This window comes from Pholcus phalangioides, unplaced genomic scaffold (genome assembly GCF_987345545.1).
Source record: "Pholcus phalangioides strain wild (caught in Gottingen) unplaced genomic scaffold, Ppha-v1.0 ptg000011l_1, whole genome shotgun sequence".
Taxonomy (NCBI): Eukaryota; Metazoa; Arthropoda; class Arachnida; order Araneae; family Pholcidae; genus Pholcus; species Pholcus phalangioides.
Genome location: NW_028301604.1, coordinates 11665012 through 11692996, shown reverse-complemented (window position 1 = coordinate 11692996; position 27985 = coordinate 11665012). Strand labels below are relative to the sequence as shown.

At 35.6% G+C, this 27985-nt stretch overlaps 1 protein-coding gene across 5 annotated transcripts in view; it reads left to right on the top strand.

The window, feature by feature from the left end:
* The window catches only part of LOC149080061 (adiponectin receptor protein-like), a 90138-nt gene that overhangs the window by 40226 nt on the left and 21927 nt on the right, over positions 1-27985 (top strand). For 3 of the 5 annotated variants that reach the window (XM_089239004.1, XM_089239006.1, XM_089239007.1), the window contains 3 exons: positions 14978-15141; positions 16662-16808; positions 26246-26396. In XM_089239004.1, coding sequence (XP_089095130.1) covers positions 14986-15141; positions 16662-16808; positions 26246-26396 — 454 coding nt within the window. In that variant the 5' untranslated portion in view covers positions 14978-14985. Of the gene's footprint in view, positions 1-6890; positions 7018-9946; positions 10039-14977; positions 15142-16661; positions 16809-26245; positions 26397-27985 lie in introns of those variants that run through there. The other 2 variants (XM_089239005.1, XM_089239008.1) reach the window with 2 other exon arrangements.

Below are 27985 nucleotides of genomic sequence, written 5' to 3'. Positions count from 1 at the left end.
TTTTTACGTCTATTTTCTGTATTGCGCATTGATACGCGTGTACTATCCATTGTATGCCAATACGTGGCTGTCTCGCACGGTTTTCTTCACTTTTTTGCTTGCTCCCCTAATTGTTTTGAGCAGTGTACATCATCAGTTCAATATTCCCAAGGCAAAACAAAGCTTAAGAAATCTTACTGCATGCAGCATTCTTATTGATCAAAATTATTCAACTAGAATTTGCAGATTTCAAAATTCCCCCGTAGTACATACAAGTACTATACCAAATGTTCCCTTTTATAAAATGAAAATTTTTCTCAACATCCCATATAGGATCAGAATTTCTCCAATCGCTCCAAATTTACCTGGAATTGATCCTATATAAACTTAGTTTGTCATTTATAACTTGTATCTTTCGTTAAGTGATATAAGAAGTAATGCTTTTTTTGTTTAAAAAAATTTTTAGCCTACTTTTCATTTTGAAAAAAATTTGGAAAGTGAAAAATATCCTAAAAATGCCCTAAAACCTGAAAAATGCCTTAAAAATGAAAAAGTATTGAAAAATGCTAATGTCATCAAAAAAACATCCGGGCCCTGATTATAATTTTTTCTGAAGCGCTAAGAAATGAGAGATTGCTCCCAAAGAGATATCTTTCCGATGATCTCAAAAGCTGATAATTTCCATGTTGGAAAGACTGAATTCCTGGAAGGGAAGTTTCAAGATCGTTTAACTGCGTGCGCTAGGTACAGTGAGCTATCTTTGGATAAAATACCGGAGGACTGGCTAGGGTTTTTGCCACGATGGCAAGACGTTTTGTTGTCTAGTTAAGTTAGTTGAATCCCAAAACCATTTTTGCGTGGACACTCGGAATCAAATTTTTCTATAGTGTTCATGTAGAACTTCTGAGATAGAAGTACGCTTCGCGATGCAAAGTTTTATTATAGTCCGTTGGCACTCATGAGTGTATAAACAGATCCGCATGAGGAATTCGGTGACATTTAAGCACACCCAAGCTCTTTCTTAAATTTATTTTTTTTGCTTAAAGTACGGTTGCAGACACGAACCTTGTACTTTGCTCTGCATTCAATTATTTCGGGGTGGCACAATGATACTTCTTGATAAGTGCAATGAGTTTTATATCATCTCTCCTTGTGGTTCCAAGTGTGCGACGAACCCGAGGCAAATTCACAACACCCCATCAGTCTTCTAATATTTTTTTCCAGGGCGGAGACAGCTCTTGCTCAATGTAAGAGAAGTAGCAAAAAAAAAATACTGGTGTTTTCCGCTTTTTTTCAGCACTGTAAAGAAATATACGATCAGTATAAATAATACAAGAATATATTTCTCTTCCTAGAAAGCCACACGTCACGGAAAGTGTTTTTGTATCATAGTGAGGGAAATAGAAGCGATGATGGGCGTAGTAAATTTTCTTGTTGGGGAAAAGCAGTTATCAACTTACAATCTGAAAAAAAATAATTCTTGGAAATAAAGGTGGCAATTTGTGGAGGTTTTGCAATTTCAAATGTGGCAGTCATAATGCGAATCAGGAAATTTTTAAAAACCGGTTAAAAGGTTAAACAATCCTGCGTAACTTCCCTTTGAGAAACTACGTCATTCCAACATGGAAATTATCAGCTTTTGAGTTCATCGTAAAGATATCTTTTAGGAGCCATCTCTCTTATGGCTGTATTCACCAACAGTTTAAACTACAATCGCAGGTGAAAGGATTGAAGATCGATACGGATTGGTTAAATTGAGGATTTTGACCAATTCGTGTCGATCGCTAATCCTGCGATTGTAGTTTAAACTGTGTTGGTGAATACGGCCGTTAGCGCTTCAGAAAAAGTTATAATGACATTGTCTGGTTACCCTCAGGACCGTCATAAGAGCATCATGGGCCCCCGGGCCAAGTGATGTTTTTGAGGCCCTACCTGGAAAATTCTTGAAAATTTCAACCACTTCTCATTTTTGTGAGGCCCCTCTCCTTTCGAGACCCCCGGGTGGGCCCATGCGTTAAGACGGCACTGGTTACCCTGCGACTACGGAAACATTATTTCATTTACATATTTCGAGCCAATATCATAGGCGGAGATAGACTTGGAAGTCTGGGGGCACGATGATGATAATGTCAATTCATCTATACATATATGCATTAGATCAGTCGACTTCACCTTTGATGCTGGGGGGGGGGGGGGGGGCGTATCTCCGCCCATTGCCAATATACATTTTTTTGGAACAGTGAACGACACTTATCTCCCTGAAAGTGCTGATCGAGAACTTTCATCCCGGGTGTTGCCAATTTTATTCATAAACTGATTTTCAAGGTGGAATAAATTTGTTTTCAGATTGTATTTTTGTATTTAGAATTGTTTCCGCAAAAAATTTCACTCTGAGCAGGCCCGTGATTTGGGGGGGGGGGGGGGGGTGGCGCTTGACCCCCCCCCCCCCCCGCTTTTGAAAAATACACTAGAAATGGTGTGTGTATACACACATACATACATTGAGTACATGTTCTTTGCCCCCCCCCCCCCCCGAAAAAGTTGAAATGATGCGGTCCTGACTCGGAAGATTTTTTTTTGCTTTCTGCGTCTTAAACGTACCATTGCTAGTGTCTTTGTACTTGATCGAACACTTTCTGCCAGAGGTAGAATTTTTCATCATAGAAATTCTATCTGAAATTGAATTGACGAATCGTGCTTTTAGCACGAATTCGTCTGCGACAAGACTAGCACAAACGGCCACAATAAAACTCAATCGTGGCAATTTGACAATTGTCTTGGTGACTAATAAAATAAAAAGATGCATGTGCTCAATACATATATTTTTTTATGCGTCCTCTAAAATATCCAACACTTCCCCTGTAGTCATTATTTATGTTACAAATGCTATTTTTGTGTAAGTAAAGTATTTTTTACGTGGAAACTAATAGGCTGGTCGTCCACTGGAAGCTATGACGAGCGATAACAAGTTTTGTGTATTCGCAAGACTACTATAGTAGTCGCACATACACGCGAATTGTTTTCATTCGTAGCAGCTTCCAGTGGACGACTGACGTTAGGGTATCGTGTGATTCAGGAAAGTGCATCCATAAAATACCCTGTTATAAATATGGTCTCGGAGCTACTAGGTAATGTGCTGAAGCATAATGTAAGAGCTCTAATCGGATTTTTATGAAATAAATGAAGTCGATTTGCAAACTTTAAATGAAGAGTTTTAATCGAATTGATCGAGTCGGTCAACTGAACTAAAAATTGTAACTGCGATTAACAATTGAAGGAATAATCGGACAAACTCTACTGACAATATTAAAAAAAACTTGCTTGACTGCACACGCGCACAGTTCCAGAAGCAGTATAAATGAAATATCAATCCATGTATTCTCGATGTCGACTTTGTTTCCAAGTTGTCCTGCTTTATATGTTCACCCTATAAACCTTGGTGAGTGAAATTTTATTTTTTTACACGTTGCTCATCTATCTGAGCTGGAGCCCTAGGGACCCTCATGGGAGGCATCCATTTAATACTAGTCAGTACAAAATGAATCCTTTCGAATAGGTGCCGAAATCATTACAATTATCAAAACTGGGACAAACACGATGATCAACTGTTTGAAAGCTCCAATTAAACTGAAAGAATATGCAAATTTCGTAAGTGAATATAGTTAAAAAGGGAGCCGAAATAGCTAGAGCTAAATTCAAATTTAATTAAAACAAAATCATTAACTTTCCATATCGTATTTTATCTGATTTACTGTAATAATTATAAGCATATGGCCATGGCCGTCTCAAGGGCATCGTGGGCCAAGTTATTTTTCTGAGGCCCAACATTGCAAATTCTCGAAAATTTCAACCAGATCTCATTTTTGTGGAGTATCTGGGTGAGGCCATATGTTAATAAGACGGCAGTTGTCAGGGCCGCAACTAGTTGCTTGATCAGCCGGGGCAAGCACGCATTTTAGCGCCCTCTTATAATGTTGATCAACAGGTTAAAGGGTGAAATTTGCTTCCCCTCCGGTTCAACGCCCCGAACACCAAACTCACCTGCTCCCCCCCCCCCTCCCCAGTTGCGGTATTGCATACAGTTGAACCTCATCAATGCCAAACCGTGCGGACCGATTAAATTAGTTCGTTAACGAATTTAATGTTGTCTAATGAAGTTAAAAAAAAATTCATGTGGTCCCCCATCAGTGTTTTTTTTAATATTTCGCGTAAGATTCGTGTTACTGAGGTTCGACTATATTGTATTTTAAACCTTTACAAGGCATTTCCCCCTTATTTAAACTTTTTTACTGGTGATTTTCATATTTACGATTTTCAAAATGTACTTGTGTTGAAAATGACGATTTTATAACGATGTTTCACAAATATATGCTAATTTGAAAAGTAAAGTTTGAATTTCACTTTCAATTCGATTTTGGCTCTAGAAACGCAGTTAACAACGTTTAGTCTGACTTTCAGATAATTATATTTTAATTCGTTCTGTAAATCTTCCAAAAATCTCAATTATACTTGATTGATTAACAATTTTCTTGGAAACATTAAATGTGCAGTTTTTTTTGTTTTTTTTAAAGCACTTTTTACAGTTCAACAATTCATTAAATGTTTAATAACCAAACTACAGAACAAGACCGGTTGTCACCAAAAATAAAAAATGTCCGTTGACGGCGAAATTATATTGCAAAAAATGTTTGAGAATTTCTTTTGGAGAGAAATTAAGTTCAAGGGCAAATTTATAATGAATTAAAATATATTTCATAAAGGAAACCTCAACGTGCTACAAATATACGAGATGAAAAGCGAATTTTTGATTTTTTTGCACCCTTTTCCCCCATTCTATTTTAGTTTTCTTAACGAATTCCCGAAATTTGACATCCTGTGAGATTTTTTTACGAACTATAAAATTTATGAATTAAAAAAAAAAATTGTGACCAAAATATAAACAGGTCGCCCTTAGACGCGGGGCCCGTTGCAAAAACAATTGCGGAGTCTATTCACGGGGGATATTATTTTCTCTAACTCCATACCGGGTCATTATTAACCCCGTTTTACGGGAACATTACCTTATTTTTCCTTTTTTTTTTTTTTTTTTTTTTTTTTTTTTTTTTTGCTGTCCCGACATTTTTAGAGATGTCCCGTTTTTTCATGCAATACATTGCAAATTCTTTAGTAATTTCAACAAAAAATTGGCAACTTTTTTGGTGATAGTCAGTGTTTGTTTGGTGATTTTAGTCTTTTTGGTGATAGTCATACGCTGTTGTTTTTTTTTCTTGAATTTTCGTGAACATTATTTTTCGTGAAGAGCCTTTTTTCATTCATCAAAAACTAAGCTGACCATATTTTATTGAAAGAAATATGGAAATTGGAATTCCAAATACGGGACATTGCCAATTATCGCCAAAAAATGATGCCAAAACCGAACAAAGTTGCCAAATATTGCTGAAATTACGGAAAAATCACAATGGGGGAAATGAAGCATTACCGCAAATTGCAGTGGATTGCAATGAATTCCACGATAAAAAAACGCGTTCACCAAGACAAATGTGGGAGATTAATATTTTTATTTATAGTTGTAATTATCATAATATAATTTATGAGTTGAAAAATAATTTTAATCTTTGACTTCAATGAAGAATAAAAATTCAAGTAAGCTTTGTGTAAAATACGGGAAAAACCGGGAAACTTTTTCCATAAAGTTGGGACGGCCAGAAAAACAGAAAATACCGGGATTGTCCCGGGAAATACGGGAGACCGGTGCGACCACAGCTGTTGCATACTCCAAGGGACGGGAACAGAATACTTTGTCAACCGGAACAGCACACATTTCGGGTACCACGTATGATGTAGGAGCAGTTGAGGGGGTGCCGAATTCACCCTCTTTAGTCTAGCGTTCGGGGTACCAGATTTGTCTGCTTTCCCGCCTTCCAGTTGTGTCCCTGAATATAAATATTTCTCATGTTTTCGCACATTTAACGTTTTTTTCATGAAATAAATTACAATTTCCTATGATATGAATTACCCCTTTACAGTATTTTTCAACACAATTTTTTGCAATTTCTGTCGAGTCGGGAAATATTTACTACTTTTGGCAAACATTTGCAACATTCCGTATTTTTGAATAGTTATTTACTTTTTCTCGATGAGATATGGTCAGCTTAAGTAAACTCATCGTAATTATTTATTTTAATTTTTACTCTTGTGAGAATTGATTAATTTGTATTTTAAAGTTTTTTCTGAAACGTATTAATACAGTGAAACCTCTTTTACGGACACCAATGGGGCAAAAAAAACTCGTCCGTAAAAAGAGGGGTGACCGTTGCTCGGTTTCAACTGCATACTTTTGTTGTACAATGGTAAATTGTGACTTTTTAATTTTTGCAAAAGAGGTGACCGTTAAGAGGGGTCTTACTGTAAAATACTAGGTTTTGATAAATTTCAGTTGGCTGACCATATTTGTTCTAGAAAAATGTGGTATACCGAGTTTTCAAATATGGAAAAATACGGGACATTGGCAAAAATAATGCTAAAAGTAAACAAATTTACCAACTATTGCTAAAGTCACAGAAAAGTCTCCAGGGTGGGGAAATGAAGTACTACTGCAAATTGCAATGAATTAAATGAATTCTACGAAATAAAACGTTTAAAAAACATGACAAATATATGAGATTACGATAATTACGACTATAAATAAGAATATTAATGTTATTTCTCAGTTGGGAAGATCATTGAAATTAACGATTGAAATTAAAAGTAAGACAAGTTGGCTTCGTTAAAAAAGACGTAAAGAAACGGGAGATTTTTGCGAAAAAGTCGGTACGGCCAAAATCACGCGAAAATACGGGAATGTCCAGGGAAATACGGGGTTATATGGTCATTCCAGTCTTCATATGACGTCAGCGATCTCTTCACTGACTTCCGCCAGTCAGTAGCTGTTTATAAAAACCAAACATCACATTACTAAGAATTGTTTTTTGTTGTGTTCTCTCTCCTTGGCTTTTGCTTGTGCCATACGATGCGACGATAATATAGGTAATTAAAAAGGTAAGCAAGCCTGTTCAGCTATTCTTTGAACTTTCCTTGAACGTAACTGAACCCTTTAGAAACCCGTGCATTTATTCAGATGCTATTGTGCGTGTGATCAAGAAGGTCATGTCACATCATTGGTGATCTATTCAGGTTCATTGGACAGGACCTGTAATTTTTTTTTAAATTTCATTACAGCGCCTTCAATTATTAGTCTATTATGAATTATCTCCGTGAGAAATAATATATTCATTTTCCATTCTCTCACTTGAGAGAATGGAAAGAATAATTAATCCAGACTTTATAGGCTAATGTTTCAAGATCTTTTTTAAAGTTAGGGTCTGGGGGGGATATATCAAAATATAAGAAGAAAGCATTTTAAAGCTTCATAAAACCGTGGACTTGACTAAGTTTCATCTTAGAATTATTAACGTGTTTTAAGAGTCGGTTGAGGTTTTTCTTTTTTCCAAGATCAGTTGGAGAAGTAATTGTTGTGAAATTGAATTTTTAAATTTTGTATTTGTTTAATTTCTTTTTCTTTCACTTTTCATATGCATGAAAATTTATCATTTGCATGGTTAGCTGATGCTCTTACAAAAACCTAATGATAGCACACTAAATACTTTGGAATTTAAATGCATATGTGGCACAACAGAGTAGGTGTAAAATATTAACACATTTATAACTATTCATTTCTCATTTAATTTGTAATGATAAGTAAGAGTTATGAATCCATGTCATCTAGAGAGGAGCCAAAACAAAGATCTACTTGAATGATACTTAATATGATCATATCGGGACTCTAGGTTTTTTGTTATAACTTAAAAAGGTATCGATCAATTGTTTTAAAATCTGGTTTTTTTTTTTTTGTTTGTTTTTTTTAATTCGGGAATTGTGAAGAGCTGTCTAATGTATATTGTGAATTATGATACTACTTATAATCTACGTGTATATGTTCCATAGCTTCTCCCTTGCGAAAACTTTTCTGACCATCGTGACCTCCATCCTGAAGCAGGGCCCCTAGGCTAGGATCTTTTATGGGCCCCCCGACCAGACTTTCACGGGGTCCCTTTATGATGAATTTATAGCGTGAAAAACAAAAAAATGATTAAAATCACCCCGGGCCCCAGGGCTGGAGTCTTGTCAGCCCACCCCTTGTGGGGGCCATGCTGACCATCTATCATGAAGGTTCGTGTTCAAACACCACAGTGATGCAGGTGCAGCTTAAGCAAGGGGGTGCAGTAGGTCATAATGGCAGTAGCATAGACTCTAGTTTCGTTAACAATTTCTAAAAATTTCATACAATAAAAATTTGCATAACAATTTTGAGCCTTACCTTGATAATGGAGATATTGAGAAAACTTGGGAATAGAGAGGACCTGTGTGGGACCGCGATACGAAAAACAAAAATCTACCAGGGGTAGTTCAAGACAATCTCTACCCATGCAGGATTTATTTTTTACGCTTCCTGCGTATCCTCTCCCTATGGCCCACACATCCTTCGTCAGGGCCCCTAGGCTATAGAATCTTGCTTGCCCTCAAACCAGATTTTTCATGGAGGACCTACTACAGTTTATTTTTTAATGTGAAAATATGATAAGAATAGTCCTGAGCTGCATCCCTGTCAGTCCCACCCTCGCAACTTAATCCAAAAATTCCTAAAAACGTTTTTTGTTTGGAAAACGCAGTGCTGTGTGAGGCTGCAATCGATCGCATGGCTCGAGCCATCCCTGTACTCGATCACAAGGGAACAAGTGTGCATTTTGGTTCCCCTCACCTAGTATGTTTTCCATAACAAAAGAAATTTTGTCAAATGAAAACAAAGGAAAATTTTGGCGTTGCTTGTCTGGCCCCTGGAGCAGCTTAGAAACACTTTGATTTCTATTCAGAAATAAGTTTCTAAATCTCGTTATATATCATCTTTAAAGGATATGTGCAAGTGATGATGGCTCACCAATAAGTGATATTTTGAGATTATCATTCTTTTTATATATATGTGTGTGTGTGTGTGTGTAAAAAAAAATGCCAGATAACTTGAAATAATACGAGACCAAAAGGAAGAAAATTCGACTTTAAAAGTGGGACGTATGGTCACAAGCATTTTGCGCAATAAATATTGGTGTGCAGTTTTCTTTTGCAAAGAAAAAGACAGGTTTATGTGGAGGTCCCCTAAGATTTGGATACCTGTCGGCCTCTCGCCAGGGTTGCCTCTAGGGATGCTAACGAGGCTTCGCACCCAGGTGGCAGGTTAGCTCAAGCTGCCCCTGCAGTGATGTCCCACTGAAGTTGGTTTTCTGTGGTTTCCAACTTCAAGACGTGAACGCAAGTTGATCTCCTTATTAAAAAGTCTAGCCACAGAGAGCAGACCTACAATGTTACAAATATCCAATCATTACACTTCACTCACAATTTGAAGTATAGATTACAACACAAAAATCTGACACCACTAAGGTTACCAGATTCTAAAACTTGAAAGAGAGGATGCATGCACTCTTGATGACGTCATTTTTGCAACAGATGGTGCCACTTTTCTTCTAAAAAAGAAACCGCTACCACAATGATTTTTCCTAACTAAAAGAGAACTATATATGTTACGGAAATTTTATTTATATATATATATATACCCCAAGTTATTATGCATATTTACCAACCATTTTTGTAAATTTAATAATTTTTTCATATTTACCGGTAATAATGCGTCATCCCCAGCTTGTATTGGTAAATATGATAAATTGCCAATAAATTATTTAAATTAACTGGAAATTTTGCTCAAATTTCAGTCTGGGATGATGGAGTTGATCAGTGATAATTCTTATGTTTAAAAATGTTAATAAATATGAAGAAAATATTCACTTATTCTAAAATTTTTTATCTATTTGTGTGCATTAATATCGTGGCCCAAGATGATTCTCATTTTCTTTTTTACTCTGCAAATTTACTGCAAAAGGGCCTGTGAAAAGTCTTGTGGCCCACCAAAGGTCCCAGTCTTGGGACTCTGCTCCAGGATGTGGGGCCATGATTAATAGGCTACTGAAAAAGGTAAAAAATTTGCAAATGTATATGCACGTATTCATTTGAGTATAATCTGGACTCGTCATGAAAAAGGTTATTTAAACTCTCCCAATAAGTTGTCAACAAAGAGGGAACAAACATTGATGATACAGTAAGTGTTTGTGAAGTAGAGAACTGTCATAATCTGTGCAAAAAGTAATAAGTCACTCCTACAGTTGTCCCCCAGTGCAGAATGTTTAGCACTGTTCTGCGACGAGCCCTCCGCTGACTGGAAATGTTCTGCAGTAAAAATCCCCATACATGTAATAGTGCTTCTTTGCACTTTTTCTTGAAATTCTTCGAAATTGTTCTGCGACTTACGTCACAGATTTTGGCACATTCTGCTTTGGGGCAGTTGTCAAGCTTATTTAATGTTACCGCCCATTGGTTAATTTTTCTTTTCCTTCAGAATTTCAGACCAGGTGAAAAGGGGAGTAGGATGGTAACGGCCAAAAAGTTATGCAATGTCTTGGACTTGAAACGTTTTGACATTGTGATGTATATCTAACAGACATTTTGAGTTAAAGCAAAAAAAAGTCTCCCCTCACTTTTAATAAAGTGTGCCCATCGTCCGGTCAGTTTTTTTATTACTTCGCTGGAGTAAGGAGGGGTGTTCTTTCTATACCCTCTAAAGTTAATCTTTTGGGAGTGGTTTTTTTTTTGCCAGAGGAATTGGCATTGAGTGTTTGCATTTTATTTTCTTTATTTCTGAATGGAATAGGCATCCATTCCCCACTTCAGTACATGAGTACACAGCATCTGCTGTTGAACAAACATTAATTCTCAGAAATAGATATTGCGGTTTTCTTCTTTCAGAGCTGTTTTTTCGACACACTTTCCATTTTATCCTGGGGTAAGCTGGGCTATGGTTAGAGTAGCACCTGCCCTGCATGGAGGCAATTTGGATTTGTCTGGGAATTTTGAGGGCGTTGGTCAAAGCGTGTAAAAATGTATGGAAAAAGCATGCAAACACTCATGGTGATGAAGAGATATTTCAGAGTGAAAAAACCCCAGAAAAAATTATTCCAGAAACCTGAAAAAGAGGACAAAAAGATAAATTTTCTAAAATATAGGAGGGTGCTTGAAATGGCACTAAAAAGGAGGGTGGATGATAACCCCATGCAACACTAGATACACACTGATTGTTAGGTCCACATACTTTGTTCCAGACTGCGCCATGAAGCTGGGCTGGAAGAGATTTCGGCAATAGGTTAAGTCTGGTGCCAGAGTCCTGGCATTCATTCAGCTTACACATTCTTTCACTAAAGGAAAACCACTGTAAAAACAGCGCTTCACTTACATGGATCATAGTGCTATTACAGTCTGATTAGGACATTTTAAGCTTAGTAGGCCTCAAGGTTGTTTGGTTTAAACCACAGTTTTAACCAATTGGGGGGGGGGGGGTTCTCAAAAAATCACATAAAAATGGCCTAAATACAGATTTTTTTTTTTTAAAACTTATAAAAAAAATTATATTCAGGCCACTTTTATACATATATATTAAGTGTCCTGGTTGCTCAGTTATATATAGAAGCCAAAATTTCTGATTCTTGCCACATTTTCTAACTATTGGCTACATTCTGATGCTCTATTTTTAGCAAATTCATGAATAAAGATTGCATTACACACCTTGATGTAGTGGTGTATTATCTCACAGGGTTGTTTTTTTCCCTTCACAAAGAAGCAGCAACAGTAGTGACATCATTATGCTAAGCACCACACACACAGAGGTGGTCTTATAATCCAATAAAGACACCACTGCCCTTAGAGCACAAAGACCAGTGTACTAGTAGTTACATTACCTCAGACATTTTCATTTTCTTTCCCATAAGAAGTACATCTCGTACCCTATATCACCCGGTCTTAAGATTCAATCACTTTTTTTTATACTTTCACCATTAAGCTCAGTTAAACAAGGTTCAGTAGTAACAGCTTAATGAAAAATAATCAGCTATATGCAGGATGATTATAATTAAAGTTTTGATTCCAAAACTCTCTTACAATATGAGCTACTGGTCTGAATGACTTGAAAATTTACATGGATACTCTGAAATTTCTTTGGAAAAAGAAAAAAGTGCAAGTAGATGCTGTACTTTTGGCGAGCAGTATAATCTATTTTTTGCAACCAAATCATTTTGACAATTCAACAGCATCAGTGTGTGGATAGCACAATTTTTATTAAGATGCACATCACAATACCAGCAAAGCATCTGCTGAAGACCCATTTTGACAATAACAGGATGGCACGACACCTGGCCCACTGTCAGTTCACTGATACTCTTACAACTTCTGGCTGGGGGGCTATACCTCAAAATCTTAGACAGAGGTCGGATTGTGAAACATTGATGTGCAAGCACATCCACATCATAACCATGACATAATCTGATCTGTTGTTGAACACGCATTTTTGTGCTTTCATCTCATTGCCAGATTACGATGGACAATATATTTAACATTTCTTAAGTTGTAGTTATTTCTTCAATTACTTCATTTTTGTAATATTTCCATGAATTATGAAATCGTGTGGTGCTAACTAAGTTATAATTTTGCTCTGAATGACCATCGTTCCCATTCTGCAAGCAAATTTGAGTTCAATGAGTACATTGTTGTTAATTTTCTATTTTTAAGTATTTTTTCCCCTTTGCCATATAAAATTCCATTGCTTCAGGGATATTCATGTAAATTTTGAAGTCATTCTGATGATGGTTCTTTTTTTAAAGTGTTTTGAAATCAGAACTTTAGTTATCATCCCGTATATCATAAATCATTGCTAATTAATCTGCATTATTTGTTCATTAAATACATTATATTCACCTAATTTCTATCACAGTTTTTGCAAAATAGCTTCCTAATTAAGTATACTGAAAGTAACTGAAGAAAACATCTTTATATATTATGTGATTGAAAATTCTTTTTAATATTATTAAACACAAAGTAATCCATTGATTTAAGCAAAAAATAATTAAATTGCAAAAGTTGGTTTTTATTAAAATTTAAGAAATATTTCTAGATTAATTAATTATGGTAATAGTGTTAATTGCATTAATAAACATTTTATTTTAATTAATTATTAGAAGTTTAAAAACAATAAAATTTCTGAAAAATCATTTAATGTTAATGTTATTTAAACCAAAAAAATCCGGTTTTTGGTTTTTTCACCAACCCTAGTAGGTGTATCTATAAAAAAATTTGCCTATAAGGGAGCCTTCTGGCCTCGTACAGTCTTGCAAATTCATCATAACTTATAGGGTTAAAATTAGTCTGGTTCAACCTTAGCTTCAAAATATACAAAAAGTAAACTTTTAAAGAAAAATAACTTAAAAGTCCTAATAACTATGAACAAATTTTCTCCTATGTCATATTTGTCCGTTTCGTACTTTGCGAAAGTGATAACAATAATTGAATGACATTATTTGATTTCTAATAAGCGGTGTCTATTGTAGTTCTAATTACTTTGATTAAAATCAAACGGTTAATTCCAACATACCTTTTTTGTTAAGTTTTAGCCTGTGCCAAAACAGCGATATGTCGCCAACACAATCCCTTTGGCATATTTTTAAATTTCATTGTTTTCCAGACACCCCAAGCAAATGATGTCAAATCGGATCTGGTGATAAAAAAAATTGACTCCCAGAATCGGTATACTATGCATGGCTGTACAAATCGCAAAAAATTCTAGGTTGCCAGAAAAATTTACCTGAAGGAAAGGTCCAAAATAATAATACTTGACTTTTCAAGGCATAGTAACCCTCTTTCATGTTGGCAGATATACTGCTATAAATTCCAAATGTTTTGTGTTGCTCTCAGCCTGCAATTTAATAACTACACAGAAAAATTTCTTATTTTTAGGATCACTACTAATTTTTTAGTCGCCATGGAGTGACCTGGCATGTGGGATTTGTCCAGTCCTGGTACTGTGTATTGGGAATTTACCATAGTCAAACTTTTTAAGTGCTCGTAAGAAGCATGAATTTATAATGTAATTATATTAACTGTGAATGAGTATGTAATGAGTTTGACCATATGCCTATATCAGAATAGATGAGATTGTAATATAATATTATTTAAAGTTTGTAACAAAAATTTGATAAATTTTGCGTGAACAAATTTAAGAAGTGATCTGAGAAACGGTCTGGGATAAACTTCCCCATAGGAAATAATGGAAACTTGCACGATTCATTCCACAACCATCTCCTTCACGCGCCAGCCATTATTCTTTTTTAAAAATAAAGTGCAAGCTTTATTTTATCTTAAAGACTTGAGTATTTACAGAATTATATATGTTTAAAAAAAAGAAACAAAAGCAGGGGCTACACTTGGAATTCTCTGCATGCATTAACACACAGCAAGAGGGTAAGTCAGTCAAGGACTTGTTATGAATGCCATTCCTGTAGTCAGTGGTACCTCAACAAATGAGCTGTCATAGCCTGGGAAAACAGACCACAGTCAAACAGGAGCCCATAAACTATTGAAGATTCTCATTTACATGACATGTGCATACAATATTTAATGTGATCTTTCATTAAAATATATAAGAGGCCCCAAAAAATCTCAAATCTAGTCCCGGAACTTAAGACTGTCTTGTCCTCAGAAAAAGAACCCTCAGCCTGGTTGTGATCATGTGCACTAGATAGGCAATGAAGGCAATAGTTTGAATATTCAAACCCTCTTGATAGACCAGTCTTTATCTAGGAGTCTTTGTTGTGGTGATATTTTACTACAACAGTCCATCAAGTCAAAATTGGTTTTGAAAACTTTTGCTCATTTTGTAAAAAACACTCTTAAACAAAGTTACACGTAATCTGAAGTTTTACTATATTGAGAAAATTTTTTAAATGATTTGTTGTTTACACAATATTGGTTACAAATATTGCTTCTTTTGAAATTAAAAAATATTCAATGATACTACATATTTTTCTACTTACAGGAGGGAAAATGGCTTGTAGCAGTGATGAAACCGATTCATTTTTGCACGACAAAAATATGTTGGATTCTTTATCTCTGGATACTTCTTTCTTGAAGTGTGATGAGGCTATTTTGAGGCAGCGACTCTTTAATGTTTCTGATGTACCTGAGAGTTTGAATGATTCTGTAAGTTACATGCATTCCAGTTTTTAAAAAATATTCATTTTCTGTTTCATTTTGAATTCACATTTTCATTTTAATGTGTTTTATAAAAATTTAAGGAGGTGAATTAATTATTTTAATAAATTAAAACATTATCAGGAGGGGAAGTAGTTTCTCTTGCATGCTATTAAAAAACATTAGCAGACCTGCCAACTCTCCGGATTTTGGCGGGAGACTCCGGATTTTTCATCCTTTCTCCTGCTCTCCAGATTTTGACAGATAATTAGATTTTACACGAGCTTTCACGTTGTGGTGACGTCAATGACTGCAGTGGTTGTTAAGGAAAACACCCATAGAGGACAGCCGTGGTCATTTCCATCGAGCAGCCGTAAAAAAGTCTTGGTGACCGCATTTAAGCAACTGCTGACCTGCCAACTCTCCGGGTTTCTGGATTCCAAAAGTTGGCACGTCTGCAATTGGCAAAGACGTGACTTTACGTAGCATTTATCTGCAATCATTTATCCGGGGCATGACCTTGGTTGCTGAAATTCCTGTATAATCGTTATTGTATTCCATTAACAGCTGTGCGGTAAACACAAAGCTGTTCCATGGCATTATATTCTGCTCAGGGGCAATGCAGAACCTGCCTGGGGGGGGGGGGGAGAAAGAGCTGGAACTTTTTCTTAATCGATATCAAAAAAAATAATTTAGAATTTTTTTAAAAGTATGAGTGCCAGGTAGGGGCGTACCCCCTCGGGAGAATCTCCGGATTCCAAAAGTTGGCACGTCTGCATTAGAAATTATTTAATTTTAGCAAAATTTCTGGTTTTGTCTCTTCTGATTTCATGAGCTTTAAGTAGTCTGTGTTGGTTACAGTACCAATTGACTGATTACCAGAGCTCTATTGTATGTAAATTGGTCGCATGGTACTGCTAGCCTGGGAAGGGGGAAGTAGACTATCCCTTTACCTAAGGTCGTCAGATTCCAAAACTTAGTTAAGGGAATGCGCATGCATACCCACATTTTTATGTCGCTTGCATCTGTTTACAATGATGACATTATACTGGAAAAGACATAGCACTTCGTTTTTGAAAACTACTCTCTATGTATTAACTCGGGGATTCTTGAATTTTTGTGGTAGTGGCTCTAGAATCTAGACACTTTCCCTTCCCTGATTTTGGTGTCTCCTAAGAAGCTTCTTTCCTGGGAGGCACATCCTGTAAATTGAAAATCCTTGTGTTTATTCGCAAGAAAGCTGTAAACATAGTTTGGAAAACCATGTTTTAGAGCTTTAATGCCATGGTTTGAAAAAGTAGTCCGCAAGATTCATTTTAATATGCAGCAATTTTGATATGGAGGTATAAGTAACTATGGGATTTTCAATGGGCTCTTGTTTCCATCAGTTTGGCCAGATTCCTCATGCGAATGATGATTAAAAACATTGTCTTAAAAATACCAAAGGCAGCACTCAACATTAAAGTATTTTTAATAATTAATTTTGGAATTTTCTGTATATTAAAATTGAGAATTATTTTTTTATCAAGGATGATGATAAAACTGAACTTGATGAAATGGATATGTCTTTGCCTGCACGAGCTGCAGAGCATGCTGAACATCTTGTTCGTAAGGTTCTGGAAGAAGCTGAGCAAGCTGAACAATTTATGAGAAAAGTATGGGAAGGTGCTTGGAAAGTAAGTTATTTTTTTCCCCCTGCAGGAAATATTTTTATTTGGTTGCTTTTCTTAAAAAATAATGGTCACAAATCTTGTGAGGTTGGAATATACCTTTTTATTGTACCTTTTCCATGTTTTCTACAAGTATGAAGTTGAATAAAGTATAACACATTGAAATTCCATGTATATTGTAGCATTTCTGAAAACTGATATTAGTTCAAGCTATTAAATTATATTTGAGTAGTAGAACTGCAATTACAGTGAATCCTGCTTATAGTGTTTCCCACTTGATGCAAATTATTTTTATGGTCGCAACTTTGACTAATGCTCATCATGATTTCTTGTTTAACCTTTTCCGGCCTGGTGTCTCTATAGTGAACCCACCTGTTTACATTTTTTTCTATAGGGGTTTTGCAAAAATGTCTGCTTTTCAAAGGGTTAAATCATTCTCCTGTTAGGCAGTTTTATGAAAAATGTTTTAAAAGTGAGATCCCTTGTAATAGAAAATATAGTAGTAAATGAGAGATGAAAGTTACATTGAAAATTTGAGATATAGAAGTGAGACTTGAAGGTTTGACTAATTTTTCTTCCATGATAGAAAATACAGTGCATTTTTATGCTTTTAATATTTAACCCTTAAACTGCTCCCATCATAAATAGAGTAGTAGCCTGCTTAATTGCTTCTTAACGGCTTGTGATACTGGGTGAAATGGAGAAAAATTTTATTTGTGTATGCCTACAGAAAGGTGTATATCAGCCTATTTGTGTGCAGTGTTGCAAGGGTTGAGCATCAAAATAGTGAAATTTATTCTTAATTATTTTGTACAGATTCTACAACCAACTTCTGAAAGTACAAAATGCCATCAGCCTGCCTTACAAACATGTGAAAAACATTCCTGAAGTATAATAATAGTAGTAGCAGCGGCGCAGCAATGATGAAAAATATTAATTTTTTTTTTGCAACTAGTCAACAAACTTTTATGTGTTTTAGCATATTGCTGCAGAATCTATTCCTCCCCTCCCCCGCTAGATTTTTTTCCTTTACGTTAAAAAGTGATGTCATAGACCAGGTAGTCATAGGATCTGATTCATTTAAGTCTCTGCAGGTACAACCAATTGGACATCTAGTTTACAAACAAATTGGACAGCTGCAACAGAACCCCTTCCCTTTTAGAGAACCAAGATTACAGATGCCTGTTATGCATGGTGATGATCAAGGATGGTGGATAGCTGTTTCGATTCATGCATCACAATGCTACAAGATTGCTCAAAATCAAGCATACAAGTCTGTGAACAGTTACACTTTAATAGAAAGATAAAACAGAAAACACAAATTATGAGAGCAAACGTTTAGATGGATCGTGTTGTAACTACATCGTTGACAATTGCATGTGTCCCAATGTGTTAGTTTGTAGTCAACAAGAGAAGGTAAACAGCTTTTTATTTTTTTCTTTATTCTCCTGGTGATACCAGTACTGTCATCTGTTATCGAGTTGTCAACTTGATCATGGTCTCCGCAGTACTCTCCTACCAGTGATTTTAGTCACAAATATCAATTGGGGATTTAACTTTTCTCTTACTGCGAGTTGTTGGTTTGTACCCTGCTCAATGTTTTGGAATAAATCGTGCACAAACTCTGAATACTAGAGTAAGACTTCAAAAACTTTTATATTTTCTATCTCGTTATTAGTCGCACAAAAGGAAAAACTATTCTATTTCCATGTCGTTTCAGTTTTCACAACATAGTTTTTAACATGAATTGCCAAGAAATATTTTCCTGCATTCATTTTGAACTTGAATTCAATATTTCTATTTAGAACACTAATTAGTAATTACTTTTACTATTACAATAGAACCTCTCTATAACGGACATCCATGGGACAAAAAATGTTGTCCACTTTGAGAGGAGTGTCTGCCATTGGGGAGGTACGATATACGGGGAACCTCGTTTATACAACTTTCACATTTGACATTTGGCATCGATAGCAATTGGTTCATTTTATTCATCATTAGTCACTATTTTAATGTTAACACGTATATGTTGCTGTGTGTAAAAGTGATATACTGGTGGTTATGCATATTCACCCATCGTCTTGATATAAAGAAAGTGATTTAAATTTTATTACATTTATCATTTTTTACCACTTTTACAAGTGATTATGCATAGTTCTCAAAGTTGGAAAATCTGCTTCACTCTTAACAAGCAAAAACACATTACCATTCAAATTCACCATCCTAGATAGTTGTTCCATTAATTATGTTAAACACAAGCTTGGGATTAAACATAATCTTAGTTGAATATGATAAATTTTTGATTAGGACCAAAACTTTATAAATTAGTTTGCCTGATTTTACTGTCTGCTAACTGGGAGTAAAATACATTAAAGCCCTATTCCACTGGGATCAATAAAGTGTCCATTAAGGGAGGAGGGTCCACTATATTTTATTTTAAATGTACAGCAAAGAACATGATAAACTCAGTTTTGATGTTTTCATAAACAGGGTTCGCACATCCTTACAAACTCCTTAAAAACTCCTTACTTTTCATTTCCCTCTGGAAGGGCCCTTATAACTCCTTACTTTTTGCAGCCACGCCTGAAAAAGTCTTTTTTTTTTCTCTGAAGGGATGATCTTTTTTAGAATAGGCGTTCCCCATGGTGATGAATAGCATTGCCTAAAAAAATAAGGGGAAGCTTCCCCCCAATATAAAGAGGAAGAAAAGATTAAAAAAAACGCGCTCTCCCTTTATAATAGGAAATGTGAAAGCAGGGGATGGGATTGGAACATCCAATGGTTGTGCATACCTGCCAACCGTTACGATTTTGTCGTATTTAGTAAATTAATACGATTATACGCTTTTGCTTCTAAAAATGCGATTTTTTACGGAATCGCTAGTTTTGACGTGTTTTCCTGCCTATGTCGCAAACTGGTCAGCGTTGGAAATCGATGGTCCGTAGAACGACATCACTCCGCTGAACCAGTAGCCGAAAATTCCCCCATGCCCAGTGGTGAGAAAGTTTTTACTTATGTGGCGAAACGATGTCTCGAACCTCCTATATTACGCAGTATACTGAGTGCAGACCTCGCAGCTTTCCTATTTATCCTACTATTTTCCTACATTCGCCGCAATCGTCTTCTTTTTTACCACAATTCTCTCCTACTGTTCCTATTTGCTTACAGCCAATATCTCACTACGAAAATTCCGAGAAACTGCAAAATGTCACTGCTTTCCGCAGTTTTTTGACGTGTTTTATTCACATTACAACTCGCTACTGAAAAAGAAAGGAAAAAAAATTTCGAGTAAGGGACGACGACAAGCGTATCTTTTCGCCGCCGCGCCTTAAAATGCTAAAAACTGAAGTCCAATGGGGAAAGCGAATCTGTTTCGCAGATTGGTTGCCGTAAATAAAAAGGCAAAAAAAAAAAAAAAAAAAAGAAGAGGTACAGGCTCTATCCACACACAAGATTCCATGAGAGAGAATGGGTTTATCTCTCCTGGGATCTCGTAACGAACGTTCATCCCTGAAGCCAGGTTTTCCTAGGAGTAGGCTTTTTGCGCCGCGTGAACCTAACTGGATCATTTCGTGTCGGCAGAAATGAGTTACATAATGGCGTTACGCATTTGCGTTTTCCAAGCGTGGCGCATCGGCTCAGGATGGCTATATAGTATATGACCCTGGCGTCATCTACTCTATCGGCTGCATGCTCCGGTTTAAAGGGAAGAGACACAACACGAAAATGAAGGGAAGATCGCTGAAACGCGCGGCACACGACGCTTAACTCACTAGAAGCAGTCTGCCAATCACGCCCGATGTAAAGCGCTGTTGTGAGCCGTATCGCGCTCTATAGGAAAACGGTCGTACTGCTTTTCATATTGATGAATAGACGGCGTGTAGCGCTGGGTGATTCACGTTGCGCGTGGCATAGAAAACCTGCTAGTAAAACCCGGCTTTTAAAAGTGACAGCCCGAGCCACGTCTGGTTTTACAGGAGGGGAGGGGGGAGGACAGCCGATCAGCCGCTATAGCTGAACCCACTTTTTTTAACCTTTTAACCTTAACCTTCTGAAAATAACTTTCGGGTATCTTTATGTTAGGGGTCATTCAAGTATTACGTCAGCATGGATGGGGGATTTTCGATTTGCTGACTTGATGACGTGGAGGGGGGGGGGGTTGGATGATTCTTACGTCATCAACCACCCTTTATAAAAAATATGAAATATTCTTAATGGCGCCTTACTCGGTGCGCGAAAAACGAGTAAAACTTTTCACTAGTTTGTGGGCACCTGAACTAACATTCTCCCTATTGAGTCCCCTACAGAGCCACTCTAGTGATCTTCAAATACTTAGCAGATCCAAATGCTCTGGAGCTGTGCCGCACGTCATATAAGTGATCCGTGATTATGCCGCAGATCATTGCATTTTTAATTGGGTTGCTGTATTTTTGAAATATGACATCCATATTTTTATGGGCATCTTTTTCTTAGCCACCTCGTTGGACATTTTGCCTGTTGTGGCGTTGTATTTGTATCTCTCTCTGGCAGAAGTGGCCACAGCTCAAGCAAGATAAATACAAAATTTATTGCAAACTCAATGCATCACTTCCGATTTCTTTAAATCATTTTAATACTATATACTACCGCAACTCTCTCTCTTCTTTCTTACTACACTTCTCAATACCTAATCTTGATCATCATGCTCTGTTACTGTTCAAATTTGTGTTTTGTCGCTTGTTACTCGTGCGTACAGTCACGGCATATCTCTTTCTTTTCAGCTGAAATTGCTACCCATCATACCCTTTATTCTGAAAGTTGAAGTCTTGGAAACATTGAAAAAGAAATTAAATGAAAATCAATTCACATGTGGGCTTCTTTTGTTTTTCTGTGGGCTTCTTTTATTGTCTAGTGGTGCAATTTTTTTTTCGGAGGGGGCGTGGCCCCATGACACCTTAAAAACTCCTTACTTTTCATTTTGAAAATTTTATATGAGCCCTGAAGAGTTGCTGCAAATATAAATAATTTTGTAAGAAAAATCTTTGTTGGCTGTGGTTTTTATTTTGAATAATTGGAGGGGGAATGAATATCACTTTTAGAATTTTTATAATTTATGTGATGCTATTATGAGTTATATTTTTGACTAACACTTGAAGGTTTTAGAACACTTTGGTGATGACAGAAAGCATGTACGTGGATTGATTATTTTATGAATTCTTATGATGTCGGGTAACAAATCGAAACTTGTAATTTTTGAACCATTTCTACATCTATATTTTTGAGAAGAGGGAAAGTTTGTTTGCAAATTCAAAATAAATTTGCATATGTGCCCCGCCCCCTTTTTTTTTTGCTGTAAAACTTGTAAGTTATGAAGTTTGCCATGACTCCTTAAAAACTGCTTGAAACTCCTTAAAAAGTCCTTAAAAACTCCTTACTTTTCATTTTGAAAATTTTGTATGAACCCTGATAAAACGTTCAATCAAACAAAAAAAATTTTAATATCTTCAAGAAAAAGAAAAAGCTTTCGCATCTTCAAAAAAAGGCACTGCTGGTAGCACTTGGGGAAATTCATTGGCCAGTTGATTGGGTAATCTGGCTTGTTTGTAGAAAGAACCATCTTTAAAAGTCCTAGAAAGTTTCTCTTTTTTTTTTTTTTTTTTATGGTCTTCAGCAATGTCTAAGAATAAGAACATAGTGGAAGCAGCGAGCAAAGCGATGAAAGAGAAGCGAGATGAAAATATAGCTATGAGCAAGGAACGTAGCACACGTAGTGGGGGACATTTGATATAGCAGAGTATTGAATAGAAACTCAATCAGTTTGGTTTTTTAATTAAAGAATGCTTTAAAATTTACAAAAACTTCATAATTATAAAAACCATTGTTCAGACAACAGTTTAGAAATAAGTGTTGTGTGAATATCACTTTTTAAATATAACTAGGGAAATATTCCTCATATTTTGGTCGCTTTCCTCCCTACATCTTTTCCCGCTGCACTTGAGCATGATCACTTCCCGAAAAAATATTTTCTACTAAATTTATGAGTAAAAAATTGAGAAAAATATCAAGTTTATTAACTTCCTCCCCCCTCCCTTACCTCTTAAATAATTTGTATTAGCATAGGCGAGAGTGTAGAAGTAGAAATTCCCCTCCCCCAAATAGCTTTATTTGTATGAATATTTGTTTTCATTTTTTTCACACAAGAAATGTAATTATTGACACAAAAATCCAGCATAAAAACATTCTGTACGCTTCCAGTATAGAAATATTGACGGTACACAAAATAAACAAATAAAACTTGCCAATTTTTCCACAGAAACATAAGTGATTTTTAATTAAGACTACTCAAATACATTTTCCTATACACGGTGCATGATAAATTAGCTTAAAACTTAAAATATAAATCATTTTGCTTGGTTAAGCACGTGCACAAAGTCTGACGGGACATATCCCAAATCATTTTTATATAAGGGACACGCCAACTTGGCGACTTTTTTCGATAAGTCACCAGCGCTGGCACGCTGTGTTCTGTGTTGCCATTGCCTGCTGGGTTGTTGTTCTAGAATATTCTTTCTGTTAAAAAATGCAGCCAGGTGGAGCTGGTTCTTGTTTTCCGTTATTCCTAGCGAGTCTTTTGAAACTTCCAACTGCCATTTTGTCGTAATTGATTTTCTCTCTCCCTCTTTTCTTTCAAATGATGTCGCCCCCATAGCCACAGTGTCTTGAATTTTGAAAACAGTTGATAGATATCTTTTTTTTCCCTCTTCCTTCCCTATATACAGCTTGATTTTTACAATGTAGTGCGTGGATCGGATTAATTATTGGATATCATCGAAAAATGGTTGATTCTGGTGACATTTTTGACCTCGCTAGCAGTTTTTAACAGCAAAAACAAGCCCTTTGATGGCCATCTTGAAACTACATGCAAGTTAGCAGAGCAGCGAAAACAAATCTCTTCCTTCACTATTATAGTTTATTGTGGAGTTCCTGCCTTGCTGCAGTGTGCGCCACTATATGCGGGCGCATTGGGATCCATGTGTTTGATTTCACTGCTCAGATCTCTTCTCCCCTCGTTGCTTTGCTCTCCTTCTTGGTATGTTTTCAGCCTTAGATAACTTTTTCGGGTAGTGGTCCAATGCCGGCTGCTGAAACCTTATCGCAAAGGAACAAGAGTTCCAACATCCCCAAATTCGCACTTGGATATATATCGAGCTTTATATCATATTGGTCTAGCTGTCAAAAAATTTGTCTGAGAGATGGGATACATGTGAATCTTCATCGACTGAAAAAATGATTGTCATCAAAGTAGGCAAAATAGTTTGGAACATCACTGAGAATTTTATTGATGAAATGTTGAAATGACTGGGAAGCGTTGCATAGACTAAAATTCATGAATGAACAGTGCAAAAGGAGTAATGATAGCAGTTTTGGTGTAATAATAGACTGTCCGGTTTCGTTGACTGGAATGGTGTGATATGCTCATAAGAGGAATTTTGAAAAGTTGTTCGTGCCATGGAGAGCATGGGGGAAAAGTCCTGGAGATGAGATATCAGATAATGGTCAAGGACTGTTTACACATTCAGTCTATAATCTCGGACAGGGCGAATTGCACCATTAGCTTTTAGCACAAGGGGAGGCCCAAGAGCTTTTCCAAAGGCCTGCATATACCTTACTCTACCATGTATTTGGATTATTTTTAACTGTATCAAGTACTTGCAGATTTAACTGTTTGACTGCTTAATTGTTAAAATGTAAAAATCAAATTTTTAATAAAACAGACTTCTTGATTATTTATTCACACTAACTCGCAGAGGGATAATTATTCCTAAACATCAAGAAATCGATATGTAAACTTATGTACAGTTTGAAACAGACATATCTCCGATAACATTCGTATAAAAGACTAGCATTCTGAACAGAAGTTACATGAAAAATTTGGATTGTGAAAAAAATATTTGAAGGTGTAAAGATAAGTAAGAGCATGACAAAAATTTTCTAAATTCTTCTATTGGAAAATCAATTTCTCTTTCACTTATTAATTATAATTCAGTGCAGAGTATTTCTTTCCATAAATTTTTCCTCTCGCCGTTGTCTACAAATTGTGCAAGTACCAATTCACTGAGTTTGTTGACAAAATTACAATGAAATTAAAATATCTTTTCAAATACATTTTAAATGACCAAAATTTCTATATGTATTTTCACAACTTAAAGATTCAAGGAGCTGTGTAAAGTTAAGATGTCAGAATAGTTCTCACGCTGTTACATGTGCATCGGTTGAATCAAGTTTTTCAATAAACTAGGATAAACTTTCGCGAGCTTATAGCTCTTTATACAACACGTGATGGGGTCAAATGAGGCCCATAGACATTACTGAAAAACACTACCATTTGAGAAGTAATCAGTATCTTGTTTTTAAGGATAGCAAACATTAAGAAGAAAAACAGCTGCATGTAAGTAAAAAGGAAACACAATATTGGATAAGAATTTTAGAGGAAGAAAGGATAAAATTCTGATCACACTGAGAAAGTCAATGTTGAGCGAAGAAATTTAAACGAAATTATTGATTTTGAATAAAAGGATGTGTCAAGGGGTGCAAGGATTTGTAAAAAAAAAAAAAAAAATTGGTTCATATTAAAATTTATTTGGTTCAAAAACTAACCATTAGTTTTTAAATTTAAAAATTGGTGCCTGAAATGGGTTTTTTTTTAATTTGACTGGAAAAGTCTGCAAATGTCATTCATGTGAGCCTGAATATGAAATCTGTATAGACTTTTCACGCGTATCTAAATATTCTGTATTTTTGGCAACACTTTGCTCCCCGAGGCTATGAATATCAATAGGCTAGAACTGTATGTGTTATGTAGTCTATATTTTATTCAAGTTTTCATTTAATTTCTATTTTAGTGTGATGGATAACACTATTTGCAAACCTGTACAAAATGGAATGTCAAGACCTGAAATAATATTCCATTTTAGACAGACTTCCATTTTATAAAGGTATTAATCAAAGCATTAATCATTAAATAGACTATTATTAACCCACGCACCTCATCCATATTCCTCTGCGGGACGTCTAACAAATGGGTACATGCTAGAATATGTGTATCGTGTTACGAACCTAACGTGAGGTTTGTTTCTGTGTAATGCTTACTATAGTGCTGCAATCTATTGTTCTAACTGGGTGAAGTGTAATGATTGAAGATTTTACCATTGTAGGCATGTTGCTCTCTGTGGCAAGACTTTTAAATGGGGAGATCGGCTTGCATCCACACCTTGAAGTTGGGAGCCACTCCATGTCAATCTCCTGTCCAAAAATTAGGACGATAAACTATGCCGGTGAATATCGCCCTTATACAGGTTTCACTGTATATATGTACGTTTCAGGACTTTCACCGAAAGCATTTAGTGAAAAGAAATTTTTGGTATCTTATTTGTTCATATCACTTCGTTTTTTTTTCCTTATAGGTTTGTCATTTCAACTCCCTGCCTGTGTGGCTTCAAGACAATGACTTCATTCATAGAGGTCATAGACCACCTCTTCGTTCATTTAGTGCTTGCTTCAGATCAATTTTTCGCATACATACAGAAACTGGCAATATTTGGACACATCTGTTGGGTTAGTTATTTAAAGAATTCAGTTTTCAAGTTAGTTTATTTGATACTGTTGAACCCATTTATAACCAAGTCAGGAAAAAATGGCTAAAATACTTGTTCTACCCAAACTTTGTTATATCTGTATCTTGATACAAATAGATAAACCAATAAGAAATTCACAGGAAATGAAAAAACTTCATTATATGGGAAAATTTGTAATTACATATATAGAGATGGGACAAATATTCGGCTGCTATTCAGTATATTTGTCTATTCTGCTCTTTTGCCAAATATTAAGTTTGTTCGAATAATACTTAGGTATTCGGCCAAATATTTGTGTAAATCCGAGTGCATCAAACTAATTTTAAAAAATTCAAATTTTTCCTTAAATTAAAAATTCACTGATTATATTTCATTGTGTGGTGCATATCCCCTCAGTGAAAAAGGATATGGGCAGGACGAATTTCTACAATCGGGAAAACATGAAACTGAAAATAGAATCCTATTGCAATAAAGTGTCCTACTTTCTGTTTTGTCTTATTTTCTAGTTTTGTCATACTTTTTATTTTTACCAAAACCTATCAACAAAATTCATATAATTGATTTTAATTGAGGAGGGAATCATCGATATATCTAACATTTATCATTTAAAATTATGGTGCACGTTCTGGGTATAGGTGACACAACGGCTTGCATAACAAAGCAGTTGGGTACATGGGCCTATTCTAGATTTTGTGACTCTGATACCCAATAACATTCAATTGTCTTCTGTATTTTTAGGGCATGCAGAGGCATAAACAATATTTACAATGCTCAGCAAAGAGCTAGAAATGAAAGTGCTTATTTGCCAAAAATGATTACACTGGCATTGATCACTAAAATTTAAACAAATCCTTTTAAAAAAGGAATGGACAATGCAGTAACACTCTGGTCCACCTTGACTTATTTATATTGGACCTTGTAATTTACACATTTTGCATTGTACTCTTGCAAGTGGTCTTGAAACAACGTCATTCTTAAATAACTTAAATGTCTTCATAATTTGCTGTGTTCATTGTCAAAGAGAGTTGACAGACTAGACTGTAGAAGACTCCAAAAAAGAATGTAATATATATTGTGAGGTGAGACAAAAAAATTATGTGGTTGCTAGTACCTTATTTTGGCCAAAAAGTTTTTGTTACCAAGTCATTTGTCATTTTCCTTCAGCTAGGGTCAATCTTACAGGATATTGAAATAGTGTGCTATGAAAAAAATTTACCGGTTTTTTTAAATTATGCTACGATTATATTGTCTAGGGGGGTACCCCATCCTACTTTTTCTAATTTTTTGAGTGGGAGCCCTGATCATGGCAATAAAAATTGTTCAGTTACCAGTTTTTTTTCATATTTATCTAAATAATAAATTGCATAATTAAAATTCAATATCATTTAAAATTATAAATGATTTTATTTTCAATTAAGAATATTTTTTTATTTATTTATAATTGTTATATGAACTTCGGGAAAAATAGATATTTGGCTGCAGAATATTCGGTTATTTGGCCAAATTACTGTATTCGTCCCATCCCTATTCGTAATATCAGTTTTCATTATAAGTGAGTCTGACTGTATT